Here is a 15,934-nt window from a genome sequence, read left to right on the forward strand (position 1 = left end):
CCATTTTTTTCCCCGCAACTTACAAATAGTGACCATGACGCAAGCTAACAAGCTAAGTTACACATGGCTTACCCTGCTCATGGATGTCGGTAAACCAGAGATCTTCTGATGTGCAGTGAGGATTAGTTATTTTCGGTTGGATGTGCTAATTGATATATTGTCTTTCTGCAACACAGAATTTACGTGAATTTAGGATATAGGTGTGCATTTTCTTCCATGTTTAATCTCGTTTATGTATTGCTGTATAGACATTGTCATTTAGTATTCCACTGTGTTAAAAGTGGGGGTTGATTAATGTCCTGTGGCATGCATCGGTGTAATATAGTAAATATTGGTGCTTTGTGGGGACTGAGAGTCCATTAGGAGACCTTGGCATTATTTTGTTGTATTTTAGAGCACAGAGTAACTATCCTTATGATGGAGACGCATACCTGTTCAGGGAGCCACAATCGGAAAAACCAGCCAGACAATAACCCTGAACAAGGACAAGATCAAAATGTCGAGTCTGACAGGGAACGAAAAGCGGAAAACGGAAGTACAAGTGTTGTCCATCCTGAGCCCGCTGTAGTGATTTCAAATCAGTTGATAGGTGCAAATTCATTGCAGACTATGTGCTATGACAGTTACTAAACAGTAATAGGAGACATATTGAGGAAGCTAATAAAAGATTGAGTAGTGAAATAGTACAGGGTGTTGGGGAGAAACTGGCGATCATTGACCCACGCATCTCCGCTTTAGAAGAGGGCAGCTAGTCACTAGCAAGGTGATAGAGCAAGAAGGAAGGTTCGCTGGGAATCTACGTATGCTAGCAAAACAATACCGGAGTGAACACGCGGCTCTTGAGTCCTGAGTAGGACAAAGTTCCGCCAGATATCTCCGCGCGTTAGCAGAACAATGCCAGAGTGACCATGCGGCTCTTGTGTCCCGAAACTAAGTGCCCGGTCCACCTTAGCGCGCAGGTAGAAACTCTCAGCCAGGTGATAATAGCCCTTGAGCGAGAGCAAGGGCGTATGCAAACACAACAAGACACGGCCCACCAAGAGGTGCGAGAAGAAATATCCAGGATCTCAGACGCAGTAGCGCGTTAAGTCTGACAATAATTGGGGAAACGATAACCTCATCATCAGCGGATGCAGATGAAATACGGTCGATAACTAATTGTCCACGTGGAGGGTGTGAAATAAATATACAACAAAGAGGGGCTACCAAGGGACTATGTGAGCGCATGACCTGTTCAGAACTTCACCTAAAAGGGTTAACGGCCCATGAAGTTGAAAGAAATGAATGAAAGGGCCATTATTTCAACGATTATTCCGGGAACGATGGTGAATTTGATCATCGTCACAATCACGGATCTCGTACCAGGTGGGAACGGTGCGAATCCCCTCAAGAACGTTTGTCAGGGAAAGCTCACGAATTTGACTTTAAACATTTAATGACAGTGAGGAAGTTTGAAGTCTTCTGTAACTCTGCTACGGGGATCCGCCCGTAGCAGTTCGAGTTCTCCCTTCCTCCTACGATGCCCAGTGCACACAAAATAGAGTATATGTGCAGCTACCTCAAAGGTGAGCCAGCGGTGCGGATGAGGTCAATTGCATGCAATTGCTACACAGTCAGGGAGTTTCGTCAACACTTCCTGTCAATCTATTGGTCAGTGGCAGTGCAGAGTCGTGTAAAACACGGACTCATTATGCTACCAGAGTTAAACCGGTCGAAATTCTCCAGCCCTGTGCAGATGTTTGAGCACATGTTGCAGGTGAATGAACATCTTGACGATCCTTATGGACCTGCGGAAATTATTCGTATTTGTCTGGGAAAGTTTCCAATGAAGTTGCAGCATACTATCCTTGGGTTGTGGCATGCTGTCCTTGCAGGACGATGTAAGGATGACGTAGAGGGATTTCACAATCTCCTTTTAGAGATTGAGTGCGACGCGAATGGCACCACGCAGAATTACGGTCAGAGCGCCTACGAGCAGCAGCAATGCGAGCGAAGCCGCAGCCATAGAGACAGGTGGCCATCCAAACGTAATGGGTCACCTGAGAGTTACAGAGCACGCATGCATTGGCAACATCGCGACTCCTCACGGAACGTGGGCAGAACAAACAATGCCAATGGTCATCATTCGCCGAGAGGAAATCAAAGACACACCGGGGAGTTTAGAAGATATGGTAATGAGCAGAGATTTAGGTGCAATTATAGCAGACCTAGGAACGGTAGTCCTGACCGACCACAGAATAATTATCAAACAAGCAACAACAGGGGTGCTGTAAACAGTACAGGTGGTCCGCCAGTGGGTGTTGAAATTTGTCCCGCAAACCCGCGGCACAATCCGCCAAATGCCCCTAATCAAAAGGATCAATGGCTATTGGCTGACTCGGTTGGCTTCAACTTAATGAGGACTGGTGCTATTGATGATATTGATGTGCATTTGATAGATGAAGATGATAATAGGGAAGATTTGTTGAGGGAGGGCAACGGTCTTGGTGTGGCTGTGGTAAACCCAGTAGTGTCTCTTTACATTCGGGGAGTCAGTCTTAGATGTGTACTCGATACAGGCAGCCCCTTTTCGTTAATTAGTGAGGCGGCGTTTCGGAAGCCTGAGGAAACGGGGAGAGGAACCACAGTCAGGGGCGCGATATGTGGAAAAAATGTTAAAATTAAAGTACAGACTCGAGTAAACTTTGTCTGTCAAGGTCATGAGTTTGAATTCAATTTTTTTGTGATGCCGCTAATGAGCGTGGCAATGATATTAGGGACTAACTTTATGAATGCCCACCGTGCCGTAATCGACGTCGCTGGCGGTGTTATGAATATCATTGCCGGGAGCAACCCTGTCAGTCTAATTTTCGAGGCATGTGTTTTGCGCAAGGAGGCTGACGTGAGCTGTCTGAAATTTCACGTTAGGACTGAGTCACGACCTGGGCAGGAGGTTTTGGTCAATATGATTAGTGACCTAGATGCACAACCTAATGAGCATGATAGGAACGATGTTTTCACGAGCGCTGTGGAAAGGTGTATTGCTGATGCAGGAGCCACAGAAACAAGGGGGGAGGGGGAGGGGGGGCAATTGATGGATTTCTGTATCGCTTTACGGTACGCGAGCATATTCTGTTCTTTGTTAAGCCCTACCCCATCCCATTGGTGCACAAGAGCAGTGTGGAAGCTGAAATAAGTAGGGTGCTGGAGCAGGGTATAATAGAGCGAGCTAGGAGTTCCTATAACAAGCCATTACTAGTTGTGCCAAAGCGGGCCAAGTCCATGTCTCTGGTGGTGGAATCACTGCAAATAAATACGGTCATCATGTCTGAGACTGATAGGCCAGAAGGACTGGAGGAACTGCTGCAAAGGTTTCATGGCGTGAAAGTTTTGTCATCCGTGGACCTCTGGGCAGCTATTGGCAAATTATGCTCAATTCGTCTTGCAGACAATATACAGCATTCCTCTGCTGTGGGAGTTGCTACCAGTTTAAACACTTCCCTTTCGGGTTGAATGTTTCTTCAGCTGCCTTCATAAGAGGCCTGAATACATACTACTTGACCCCCTAAAAGCGCGCGCAACTGTGTGTGGACGACATTCTCATTGCAGAGAAGTCATGGGAGGAACACAAATGGGTTCTAAATTGATTGCTCGAAGAATTCAAGAAAGCGGGGGTGACCGTCAATCTGGACAAATTCCAGTTCGGGTGTGAAAGCATAAAGTTTCTGGGTCACATTGTGTTAGTGGATGGGATTCATCCGGATCCAGAAAAAATTTCAGTGATTGCGGAGTGCGCGACACCCACGTCAAAGCGTCAGCTCAAGGGTTATTTGAGGCTTTGCAATTTCTACAAGAGATTTATAAATCTACAAGAGATTTATAAATCTCAATGTTTTGTCCACTCCTCATTTATGTGCACTGACAGGTAAGAACACCGTTTGGATGTGGGACGAACAAGCACAGTGCGAATTCGACGAATTAAAGAATGCATTAGTTAACGCTCCATTGATCGCGCATCCGAATTTGAATAAGGAGTTTTGCGTGATGACAGATAGTTCACTGATGGGGCTGGGAGCGGTGTTGTTCCAGATGGATGGTGGAAAGGATCCGTCCACCAGGAAAACTATCTCCTTCGCCAGCTGTGTGTTCTCGCGGAGTGAACAGAACTACTCTGTCAAGGAGCTTGAAGCCCTGGCGATTGTCTGGGCCTTCAAGAAATTCTGCTACTATTTGTTCAGGCGCACGACTATGGTGTACAGCGACCACTGAGCACTACAATTCATAATGAGCGCCAAGATGAATCACGGTAGACGCGGATGGTGGACGGTGTTCCTCCAGGAATACCACTTCACGAGAGAGTACATTCCGGGGCACAAGAACATCATTGCTGATGCTCTATCTCGGATGCCTATCGAGTTCACCCATGGTGAGGATAACGCTATTGATGAAAACAATTTCAGTGTGTTATACCTTCAAAATGTGGCATTCGAGAATTATGTCACTGCGTCACTAGGCAATATCGAGGCAGAGCAAGACAAGGACGAAGTCTTGCGTGACATCAAAGAGAAATGGCGTGATAAATCCCATGCGGCCATCAGGCAGTATCATATTATCCGTAATAGCATCCTATTCAAGAGGCGAGCTCTGGATGAGTCCAGGTGGCTGTTAGTGATTCCGGAGGAACTGGTGAACAAGCTCGTGTGGTACGTGCATCTGAGCTACGGTCACTTTGGTGCAAGGAAATGCTTGGAGAAGCTGCGGGAAACCTGTTATTTTAATAATATGTTTCAGTGTATATGTAAAGTAATTAGGGTATGCAAGCCCTGTCAGCAAGCCAAGCCGCCCACTGTGTCGTTTGCCGCACCAATACACCCGTTCATTCCCATTGAACTCAGGGATCTCGTAGCAGTAGATATATTTGGTCTGCTAGTGCATTCTAGGAACAGATTTGCACACATTTTTGTGGCAGTAGAGCTGACCTGAAAATTCAACTGCCTCACCCCGCTGTGTAGGGCCACCGGGAAGGCAGTAGCTGCCGCGTTCGCAAATCACTTCTTACGGGAGGTTGGCACTGTGAAGTGTGCGATTTCGGACAACGGGCCACAATTCAGGTCACGTCACTGGGAGTGTATGCTTTCGGAGAAAGTGTGTGCAACTGATCTTTATCTTCCTTTTCTGCCCTTCAGCAAATCCCTGTGAAAGGTGGAGGAAGGAGATTGGAAAATTGAGTCGATTATACTGCCACCGTGACCACCAAACTTGGGGCATGAAACTATCTGGTTTCCAGAACATATTAAATGAGTTGCCAAATGCCTTAACAATGTTGCCACTGAATCTGGTCCTGAAAAACAAGGAGCCTCCAAGTAAAATGAAAGAGGTGGTTCTCTGGCCAGCAGAACCCAGGTTATGGAGATCTGCAATTGTGGAGCTTGCCCTGAAAAAAATAAAGAGTGCCGCCGACGCTCAGATAAGAGCCTACAAAAAGAAGGCGCAGAACATAACTTTTCACGTAGGCCAGAAAGTACTTGTATGCTTGCACAAGCTCTCCAGTAAACAGGCTGGGTTGTTAAATAAGTTCTTTTTCTTATTCAACGGGCTGTACAGAATCAAGCGGATTCCACATCAGAATGCGATTGAAGTAGAAACCCTCCGCTCTCGTAAGTCGAAGGGCCTGCACCACATCTCCGATGTAAAACCTTATATTGAATAAGAAGCAGAAGATCTTGCCCCTCAGAGGTCGGAATGACGTATTTCCCGTATGTTTTTCTTGCATTCATTCTTTTGTGAGTAAAATTACAGTGTATATTTTCCAATGTTTTGATTTACTCTGGTGTGATTAAAATTAAAGTGTATATTTTCTAAGAATTGTAAAGGGTTCCCCAATATGTGCGTAGTTATTTCTTCTTCCTAGCAGAAAAGAGTAGTGTTGTGCAGCTTTATAACGTCTGTATGTGAATGACTATGAGGCTCGAGTGAAGCATTTCCTATTACAGTTGGATGCCCTTTTTTTTTGTATGACTAAAAAAGTATCGGGTGTGTTGGCGTGGCGAGTCAATAGTCATAAGGTAATTCTCGATGACAAATTACAGTTGTAGTGTGCTTATTCCCCCTAGGTGAGGATGATTCAATGAGACTTTGCACCTGTACTGCGATGTTGATGAAGCGACTTGGTGACTTGTAGGTGAAGGATTTGTGTATGAAGGGAGATTAATAGTGTTTGATTTTCAGAGTTGCCACCTTATAAGATGTTTGGAAAGTGTAACTTGCCGCCACATACTATTAGGTACGTTTAACGATGCCAGAATATGGAAGCCCTGGAAGATGAATATTGAAACAGCTTTTTAAACTCAAGCAATTTTTATATTTGATAAATAATCAAGGTAACAATCTATAAGTGTGAAATAACACGAAGGTATGTTAGAATCCCTGGTGACAGTGGTGAGTAATGGTGCAATGATTGTATCATATGACAATTAGTAAGATGAGTAATTATGGCTATGGGTAAATGATTTTACCTTTTTGACAATATTTTATGTGTTTACTTATAGGATAAAGTGATTTTGATTTCTATTTTTATGCCCATTCATTCGTTTACATCAGTCTGATGCCTAAATATTCCAGGTATGACTTCTATGAACCTTCTGTGTCTCATTAACCACAACTAACAAATTCAGCTGAGAGAGCACGGCTTTAGTCTGTCCACTTCTGTAATATGATTCTGTAGTATGAGGAAATGCTGCGGTTTCTCATTTAACCTCTTCAGCCCTTACATAGTACACATGTTACATCCAAATTTCAATTTTTTCTGAATCAGACAACAAACGAAATTCACTGTGCCTCCTTGGAGTATATACTTTACAACATATATGCTCTTACTGAATCAACTGTTTTCGTTTGTGTATGTTACCAGAACTCATAAGTGACAGCACCTGCTTATAGAAAGCTCTTCATCATATTTTCAGTGCGTCTTCAAGAAATAAATGTAATTTCTGTTTGTTTTTAGTAATTTTGGAATGGAATGTGATTAGAGTATGTTGTAATACGCTAATACACCCTGCAGTATCGAATAAGTAATTACTTATTTCATCACCATGATATTTTCTTTTCGACGGGATGACGTTCAGGAATGATCTATACTTTCACATTCCACTGATGCTCTTTTTATTAACTTTTACGTGTTTTGTACTGAGTTTTTGTATTGCACTTTTTCAATTATTTTCTAACATAAATAGTATTCACTTTGAATATATTCTAAAAGTTTGGCCAATAACACCAATTTTTTAAAATTTAATGTATTAATGTTATTCTGTTGCAGAATGAAGCACTAACCACCAATTTAAATTTTTCATTCATAAAATCTAAGCTCAGAACTGAGGAGGATAATCAGGCTACAGCGAGTACAAAACTGGGCCTTGATCTTCAACTCTCATCTGCAACAAGATTTCCCATTAAGATTACATTTGAAATTACTGGAGTTCCATCACTTCACCAATGATACCATCTGGCTGCACTCATATTTTATAGGAGAGTGAGGCAGTGAGATAACAGACTAATCTAGATGGTGGGTGGTGAGATTCATCACATGGCCTGGCCTACTATGCACAAGCTAACTGCAATGAAAGTGGATAAATTAAAATAGCCCTAAGGAGGTAAACTACGCTTATAGACATCTGGAGGAAAATCCCAAATGGTCGGTGAACTCCGATATCCCAACAGATGAGAGGTCCTGTGATCCAAGGAAGTGGTGAGCACTGCTACATTTCGACTGACCTGTAGGAGCACCCGCAGGCAGCGCTGGATCTGGTACCTCTGTGCCCCCTTTCACCAGAGCCCCGGCACCTTCCCCCTCCTTTCCATCCTCGTGGTCACTCATCTGGTAATCTGAGTAGCCACCATCCGAATCGTCAAGGTCCGCATCTGCGAAGTCCAGCCTGTGGAGTCGCTTGTAGTCTTTCACCATGTGCCGCGGTGGACGAGATAGTCTTCCAGAGCGGGTGCGCGATAACAACTGCTTCTTGCGCTCGGACTGTGGGCAAAATGTATTAATCCTCGAGCAGGCGTGTCAATTTTCATAACACGGGCAGGTGCTTAGTGTACTTTTCACACATGCGAAAGATAGCTGTTTTTATGTTACCAAGGTAAACATGTGCAGGTAAAATCTCAGTTTAATCTTAGTTTAATTACACAATGATAAAATAAACCTCAAACAATGGAAAATCCAGAATGGAGTATGAGTTGCGCGCACACGCATTTGTGTGTGTGTGTGTGATTCTGATAAAGGCATGTTTGGCCAAAAGCTTTGTTTGACAGTCTTTTTGTTGTGCCTATCTGTAACTCGGCACCTCTGCTATACGGTAAGCACCAACTATCCTTTTCGTAATACTGATAAAATAACCTTATATTATACAAGTTAAATCACTGTTTAGATAAACAATAATAAAATATACTTTCATGGTATCATTCTGCTGACAAACAACAAGACTGCACAATCGAATTTAAGCACGAAATATAGAAATATCACAAGAACAAACAAATTTAAGTAAGAAACAATGGAAGCTCCAGGTTGGAATAACAATGATATTAGGAACAGGACAGACTGCACCTCCCATAAAGACACATGGAGTTGCAGACTGGCACAACAAAAAGTCTGTTACACATGCAGCTGTCGGCCAAAGCCTTCCTAACCAAATGAAAAGCACACACACGCAAGCAAGAACATCTCACGCACAACTGACCACCGACCAGAATTGTCGGTGATGGCAGTCGAGAGTGCGTGAGGTGTGTGTGTGTGTGTGTGTGTGTGTGTGTGTGTGTGTGTGTGTGTGTGTTTTCTGAGGAAGGATTTGGCCAATAACTACATGTAACAGTCTTTTTGTTGTGCCTGTCTGCAACTCAATGCCCATCTTTACAGTGAGTAGCAATCTACCAGTATCCTTTTCCTAATATTATTGTTAAATTTAAGCATCCAGGAGAAGCCATACACCCTAATGGGGGAGAAACAGCTCAGTTATGAGAAACTGATTTACCATTTCACTTAACAAAATACATTAATTATACAAAAACTATTCTCTATAAATGCAAAATTTCACATTACAAGACAGTAAGTTGGCCAGCATCTTCATATGCATCAAGAAACAATAGTTTTAGATCCAATAAAAGAAAATGAAACCAGGAAAAAGGTAAGAAAAATTGTATATTTTTTTTATCACAGTTACGGATCACGATTTCAGTAGCAACCATCTTCAGACCTAACAAACACAGATACATCTTGTTTAGCAAAATATAGCAAAATTACGAAACAAGACATCAGAAATCAATTCAAGTATAAACGAAACAGACACATACCTGAGTATACACAGGTTGCTAATCATTGTTCAGTCAGTGTAGGAGAATCGAGGAGATAACATTGCGTAGCGACAGTACAGTGATAAGGACCGAGTGTAATGAACAACATACTTAAATGTCCTCACCAGTGGGGTGCAAGCATGGGAGGTGGGGGCAGGGGCATTTAAAGATTACTTTTTTATGTTTTTCTTGAATAAATTGGAAACCCTGGCTTCTAGCAAAAATGTTTCTCTGTACATGATAAACTACATTGAGTTTCTTACAACAAGGTCATATTCCTTTTTTCCTATGACTAATAGATTCACATTGCAGAGAATGAAAAAAAATCACAGGTTATTAACAATAGTCTTTTTAATTGTATAAAACTTAGGGAAGGTACGGTGCTGGGTTGTGGTCATGGCAGTCCCTCTTCAAAGCTCTGAAAACTATAGAGTTAGCAGGTGATATACCCCACTTTGTCACAAGAAGCCACTACAGAGTGTTTCACAAATTATACTGAGTTGCTGCAGTGCATCTTACAAACCACTGGTGACGCAGTTAGTAAACATGCCCAGGGGGTTGTTTATTTACCACAAAGTGCATTAACACTACACGGTATGCAGATGAGGTTGTTTATTTACCACAAAGTGCATTAACACTACATGGTGTGCAGATATGAGTTACTAATAACACTCACACACAAAGCAAATATGGACAGAATCCACGTAAATCTCTATACACTGTTCTTCACTGTAAAACTGGAAACTGATCATTAGTTATCCTGTGCAGCAGCTGTAGCTTTCTGTTGGGTAAGGAAACTCCCCCACTGCTGTTTGCTTTTCAGAATTCCCTGTGGTGTTCTCTTTATGTGAGCAGATAGGATGATTTTGCTGAGCTCATGGTTATAAAGGGGAGTTATTAGTGATTTATTAAAGGAGTACTTATTTGCAGTAATTAAATGAGCTTTTATGTAAAATAAATTCTCTCAAATAAAGGCTGAGAAGTGTTATCTTCGTAGTGTTGGTGGGAAAGGGACTGGATTGGTAAATGCATCATCTTGCTGCAGTCTGTAGTGACAGTGTATTGTAGAGTTGTGTAATTGTGTTGTTGTCAGTCGGTGGTGAATTAATGAATGACCAGAAAGTAACTTCATTTCACTGTCAGTTAACTGTGTTACTGGTAGTCTGCATTAATCTCTTTCGTCCACAAATTTCTTGCACTTGTAGAATGAGTTGCACTGAACGAAACCACTTGCCACATACTGTGGGTGTGAATAAGTCTGAAACAGCAATGTGCTGTAATGCACTGCTTGACTTATGCTGAAATACCCGAAGCTCTGCAACACCTAGGCAACTTACTTTTGTTACAGGTGGAGACAATTTACGCTCTTGGGACTCTTCAGATGTGGGTAGAACTGATGCTAAGATGATACCTTTGACACTGCTCATTCTGGGAAAGGTATTCCAGGAAGCGATAGGAGAGACAGTGAAATCGACATTGTCAAATAAATATTGACAGCTTGTTACACTTGGGACAGGGTCTTCAATGTGGTAGACACTTAGCAACTTCCAACATACTTCACACATAATGTCAAATGTTCCCTAAACTTTTACTCACTTACGTGCTTAACATTAAACATTAACACATGAACTAATCTTTGAAGTACCCAAGGCATTTGAAGTTGTTTTATATGGTGCAATTCGGTTCTTTAAAGGATCAAGGGTTTTCTGGTAAATGCTTGTACACAATCGACAAATGTAAATGCGCAAAACAAACATTGTATCACTACAGGCCTGCAATACAAGGACTTTATCCCCATTCTGGGATGTGTGTAAGATATAAGTCATGTCTAAAAAAAAAAAAAAAAAAGAGCCAATACAAAGCAAAATGCAACAACCAATCATGAGTCAAGGTTCCAACCAGGTTGAGTACAACATGCCAGTACACCCTATTTGACACACAGTAAATGACAACCAGTTTACAATTGTATGATGCTTGATTTCTTCTGCCTTGGTTTGTAATTCTGGTATATTTTGACATACAAGAAATTAGTCCTTACAACAGACTGGCAAGAGAAATTGTACAGCATTTTGAAAAATTAAAATGCAAATGGAAAGAGTATGAATACCTATAAAAAGAAGTCAGAACAAAAGAGGTGGGAAGGTTTCAGACAGGACCATTTCAAAAAGATACATAAGAAAATGGACAGTAGAACAGAGAAAGGACACAAGTGAACAGGTGGAGTATTGCAGACAGTGTAAAGCTAATTTAGTGGAATAAATGTGATCATTAGCTGACCGGTAATGACAGAAGAAGAAGTCAAAGGCCTTCCGAACTGGACACTTGATGATGAATGGCAGCAGGATTGTGAAAGTGGAAATGTGGGACATGAAGTACAGTGTCACCTTCTGAACATTAGAACAACATTACAAATGGGTTAGCTTAGGGCCCATGAACATGTGGTTTTCAGATGCTTCCTCTTTGTGGAAGCCAGGAAGCACAAAGCACTTCTGGGTGAAACATAGTTATTAATTCAGAATGTCAATAATAATGTGATGGGATGTTCCATGTAAAGTAGGAAACACATTATTTAAAAGTTTAAGATTTGGTACTTTTTATGTATTTTTTGAAAATGCTGGACTTTTACTGTATGGAAACAATAGTTTGTGGCCCATTATTGCTTTCCCTGCATAATTTGTAGCCAATTTTATAATGTCATATGTTTTCCATGTGATGAGAGTGTGAATTATTGGAGATTTTGGACCTTCATTTCAACTAATTGGCAGGTAAGAGTTAGTGTATAATTATTTATATTACTGTTACATACCCTAATGTATTGCATAAAGAGTATAAAACTGAAGTAGGTAAATTATAGGTTGGGGTAAACAATACAACAGCATGAACTTTCATGTCACGAGTCACTTTCATGTAATTAAGTTTTCATATCAATAGAGATATCGGAGATAACTTTATCTTGTTCAGTAATTTACTTCTTAGTGTGACTGTGTAACTAATATCACTACTAAGAATTTCCCACTTTCAACTATTATTGTAAAAAAAATGTGTAAATGTGTAACGTGTCACGTAATCTGAATCACAGTTGTATTATTTTAAGTTTGGAAGAAGAGGATGCCCTAACAGCCGCAGAAAGACAGAGTAGGAGGAGGGAAAAGTTGAGTTAAGGAAAATGTGAAGAATTTAAGAAGAAGCACCTAGAAGAAGCTCGAAAAAGCCAGCAGAAGCAGAAAATTAGAAGAAAGAAGAGCTAAAAATAGGGAGACAGTTAGAAAACACAGGCAACATAAGATGCAAGATCAGCAACCTAGTAAGACAAGTTTGTCACCGTATAAGTCACATAGTGCTATGGATAAAGCCGTAGCTCGAGTGCTGCAATTGCTTACATTAGCAAGGTACAGTCAACTTTACCTGAAAATGTGAAGGTAGTTTCAATCTAGTCAGACAGACCTGCCTCACAATTTAAAAACAAACATATTACTGCTGCTGTACCTCAATTTCAATCATTTCATAATGTGGAAATCTAATGGAACTTATTTGCTACATGCCATGGGAAAGAAGCCATAGATTGAATTGGTACAGTTGCAGAATGATTAGTGGGGAGTGCAGTAAAAAAGCGAAAATTCATAGTAGGTAATGCATCAACTTTCACTCAGGTAGCTGTGAGTACCACAACTATGCAGGTTTTTCATGTGCCTATTGATGAAATTCAAGGAATCAATGTGAAACTTAATCTGACTCAAATATTTTCTTCAGCATCATTAGTACCAAACATAAAAAGGATTCACTGCTTTCACTACCGGAAAGGAGTGCTACAAACATACCTGCTGTCTCCAAAGAATTTTGCTGCTATAGATTATCATACTGGAGAAACTATAGAAAGTGTGAAAATTGGGGAATGGTACAAAGTAGAATATGACAGTAAATTCTGTGCTGGAGAAGTATGTGTAGTTTTTGGAAATTCTTACTTATCCGTGCAATGGAGTGTGAAGGGCACTATTGGAAATGGCCTGTAAAATGTGATGAAATTATAAAGAAAATTAATCCACTTGATGTTGTCAATGCAAGAGGATATTTTCAGTTCTGACTTAATTGAATTTTAAGTTCATTTTCACAGATGTCATGCTCTTATAATTTTTCATGGTGTTTAGAAAGTGAAATGTTAATGTTAAGTTTATCTTATTTGGCACATAATGTCATATTTTCACTTCTCTGCTTGTTTTTCCAACGCGAAGTAGCAAGTAACACGAATCATGTAACACTGAGTCATGAGCCTTTTTCAGTTTATTACAATGTTTCACATGGTATAAATATTTTTAGAAATCTGTAACTCTCCCATTTGAATGCTAACCTAATATCCATTTTCTGTGATAAAAACCAGATACATACTCCTAATAGATTGACGACTCTTTTGACCTAAACTGCACATTAGGAATAGCATGTTCCAAATTTGTAACATGAGTCACAACATAAATTACATTCTTGCTCTTTGATTTTAATGCTCTTTACTGCTTAAATAATGCTTCAAGACCTTTGTCTGAATACCACAATTTATAATGATGATTTACAAAAGTAAATAAGGGTTTATAGATTGATAACAAGTCAACATAATAAAACACTGATTTCAAAATGTAACGTTAGTCGCCATGGAATCTCTCTGTTACTGCAAAAAGTAAAAAACATATCTACCAACAAACTAAATAAATTCTGAATATATATTGTAACATATTTTTATTGGGACATTGCTATACTTCCTCCTAAATATATTACATAATTGATACCAGACAGGTGGAGCTGCTCATCTCTAAACATAAAAAAGATATGGATTAATAGTGACTAATTTAGCAAGAGATGTCTTTTTTTTTTAACCTGCAAGTTTTTATCTGTTTCGGATCACACGCTCACTTCGATTGTTGTTGTTGTTGTTGTTGTTGTTGTGGTCTTCAGTCCAGAGACTGGTTCGATGCAGCTCTCCATGCTACTCTATCCTGTGCAAGCTTCTTCATCTCCCAGCACCTACTGCAACCTACATCCTTTTGAATCTCCTCATTAGTTATGTGATCTACTCCTTCAGCATTCTTCTGTAGCACCACATTTCGAAAGCTTCTATTCTCTTCTTGTCCAAACTAGTTACTGTCCATGTTTCACTTCCATATATGGCTACACTCCATACAAATACTTTCAGAAACGACTTCCTAACACTTAAATCTACACTCGATGTTAACAAATTTCTCTTCTTCAGAAAAGCTTTCCTTGCCATTGCCAGTCTACATTTTATATCCTATCTACTTTGACCATCATCAGTTATTTTGCTCCCCAAATAGCAAAACTCCTTTACTACTTTAAGTGTCTCATTTCTGGCAGCATCACCCGATTTAAATCGACTACATTCCATTATCCACATTTTGCTTTTGTTGATGTTCATCTTATATCCTCCTTTCAAGACACTGTCCATTCCGTGCAACTGCTCTTCCAGGTCCTTTGCTGTCTCTGACAGAATTACAATGTCGTCAGTGAACCTCAAAGTTTTTATTTCTGCTCCATGGATTTAATTCCTACTCCAAATTTTTATTTTGTTCCCTTTACTGCTTGCTCAATATACAAATTGAATAACATTGGGGATAGGCTATAACCCTGTCTCACTCCCTTCCCAACCACTGCTTCCCTTTCATGCCTCTCGATTCTTATAATTGCCATCTGGTTTTTGTACATATTGTAAATAGCCTTTCGCTCCCTGTATTTTACCTCCGCCACCCTCAGAATTTCAAAGAGAGTATTCCAGTCAACATTGTCAAAAGCTTTCTCTAAGTCTACAAATGCTAGAAACGTAGGTTTGTCTTTCCTTAATCTATTTTGTAAGATAAGTCGTAGGGTCAGTATTGCCTCACGTGTTCCAATAGGAATCCAAACTGATCTTCCCTGAGGTCGGCTTCCACCAGTTTTTCCATTAGTCTGTAAAGAATTCATGTTAGTACTTTACAGCCGTGATTTATTAAACCGATAGTTTGGTAATGTCAACACCTGCTTTCTTTGTGATTGGAATTATTATATTTTTCTTGAAGTCTGAGGGTATTCCGCCTGTCTCATACATCTTGCTCACTAGATGGTAGAGTTTTGTTAGGCCTGGCTCTCTAAGGCTATCATTAATTCTAATGGGATGTTGTCTACTCCCGGGGCCTTGTTTCGACTTAGGTCTTTCAGCGCTCTGTCAAACTCTTCACGCAGTATCATATCTCCCATTTTATCTTCATATACATTCTCTTCCATTTCTATAATATTGTCATCAAGAACATCGCCCTTGTATAGACCCTCTATATACTCCTTCCACCTTTCTGCTTTCCCTTCTTTGCTTAGAACTGGATTCCCATCTGAGCTCTTGATATTCATACAAGTGATTCACTTTTTTCCAAAGGTCTCTTTAATTTTCCTGTAGGCAGTATCTTTCTTGCCCCTAGTGAGATAAGACTCTACATCCTTACATTTGTCCTCTAGCCATCCCTGCTTAGCCATTTCGCATTTCCTGTCGATATCATTTTTGAGACGTCTGTATTCCTTTTTGCCTGCTTCATTTACTGCATTTTTGTATTTTCTCCTTTCATCAGTTAAATTCAGTTTC

At 40.5% G+C, this 15,934-nt stretch overlaps 1 protein-coding gene across 1 annotated transcript in view; it reads right to left on the reverse strand.

The window, feature by feature from the left end:
• The window catches only part of LOC126106453 (uncharacterized), a 143,560-nt gene that overhangs the window by 58,838 nt on the left and 68,788 nt on the right, over window positions 1-15,934 (reverse strand). The window contains exon 6 of the mRNA XM_049912740.1: window positions 7,750-8,005. Coding sequence (XP_049768697.1) covers window positions 7,750-8,005 — 256 coding nt within the window. The remainder of the gene's footprint in view (window positions 1-7,749; window positions 8,006-15,934) is intronic.

Source organism: Schistocerca cancellata, chromosome 10 (assembly GCF_023864275.1).
Source record: "Schistocerca cancellata isolate TAMUIC-IGC-003103 chromosome 10, iqSchCanc2.1, whole genome shotgun sequence".
NCBI classification, from domain to species: Eukaryota; Metazoa; Arthropoda; class Insecta; order Orthoptera; family Acrididae; genus Schistocerca; species Schistocerca cancellata.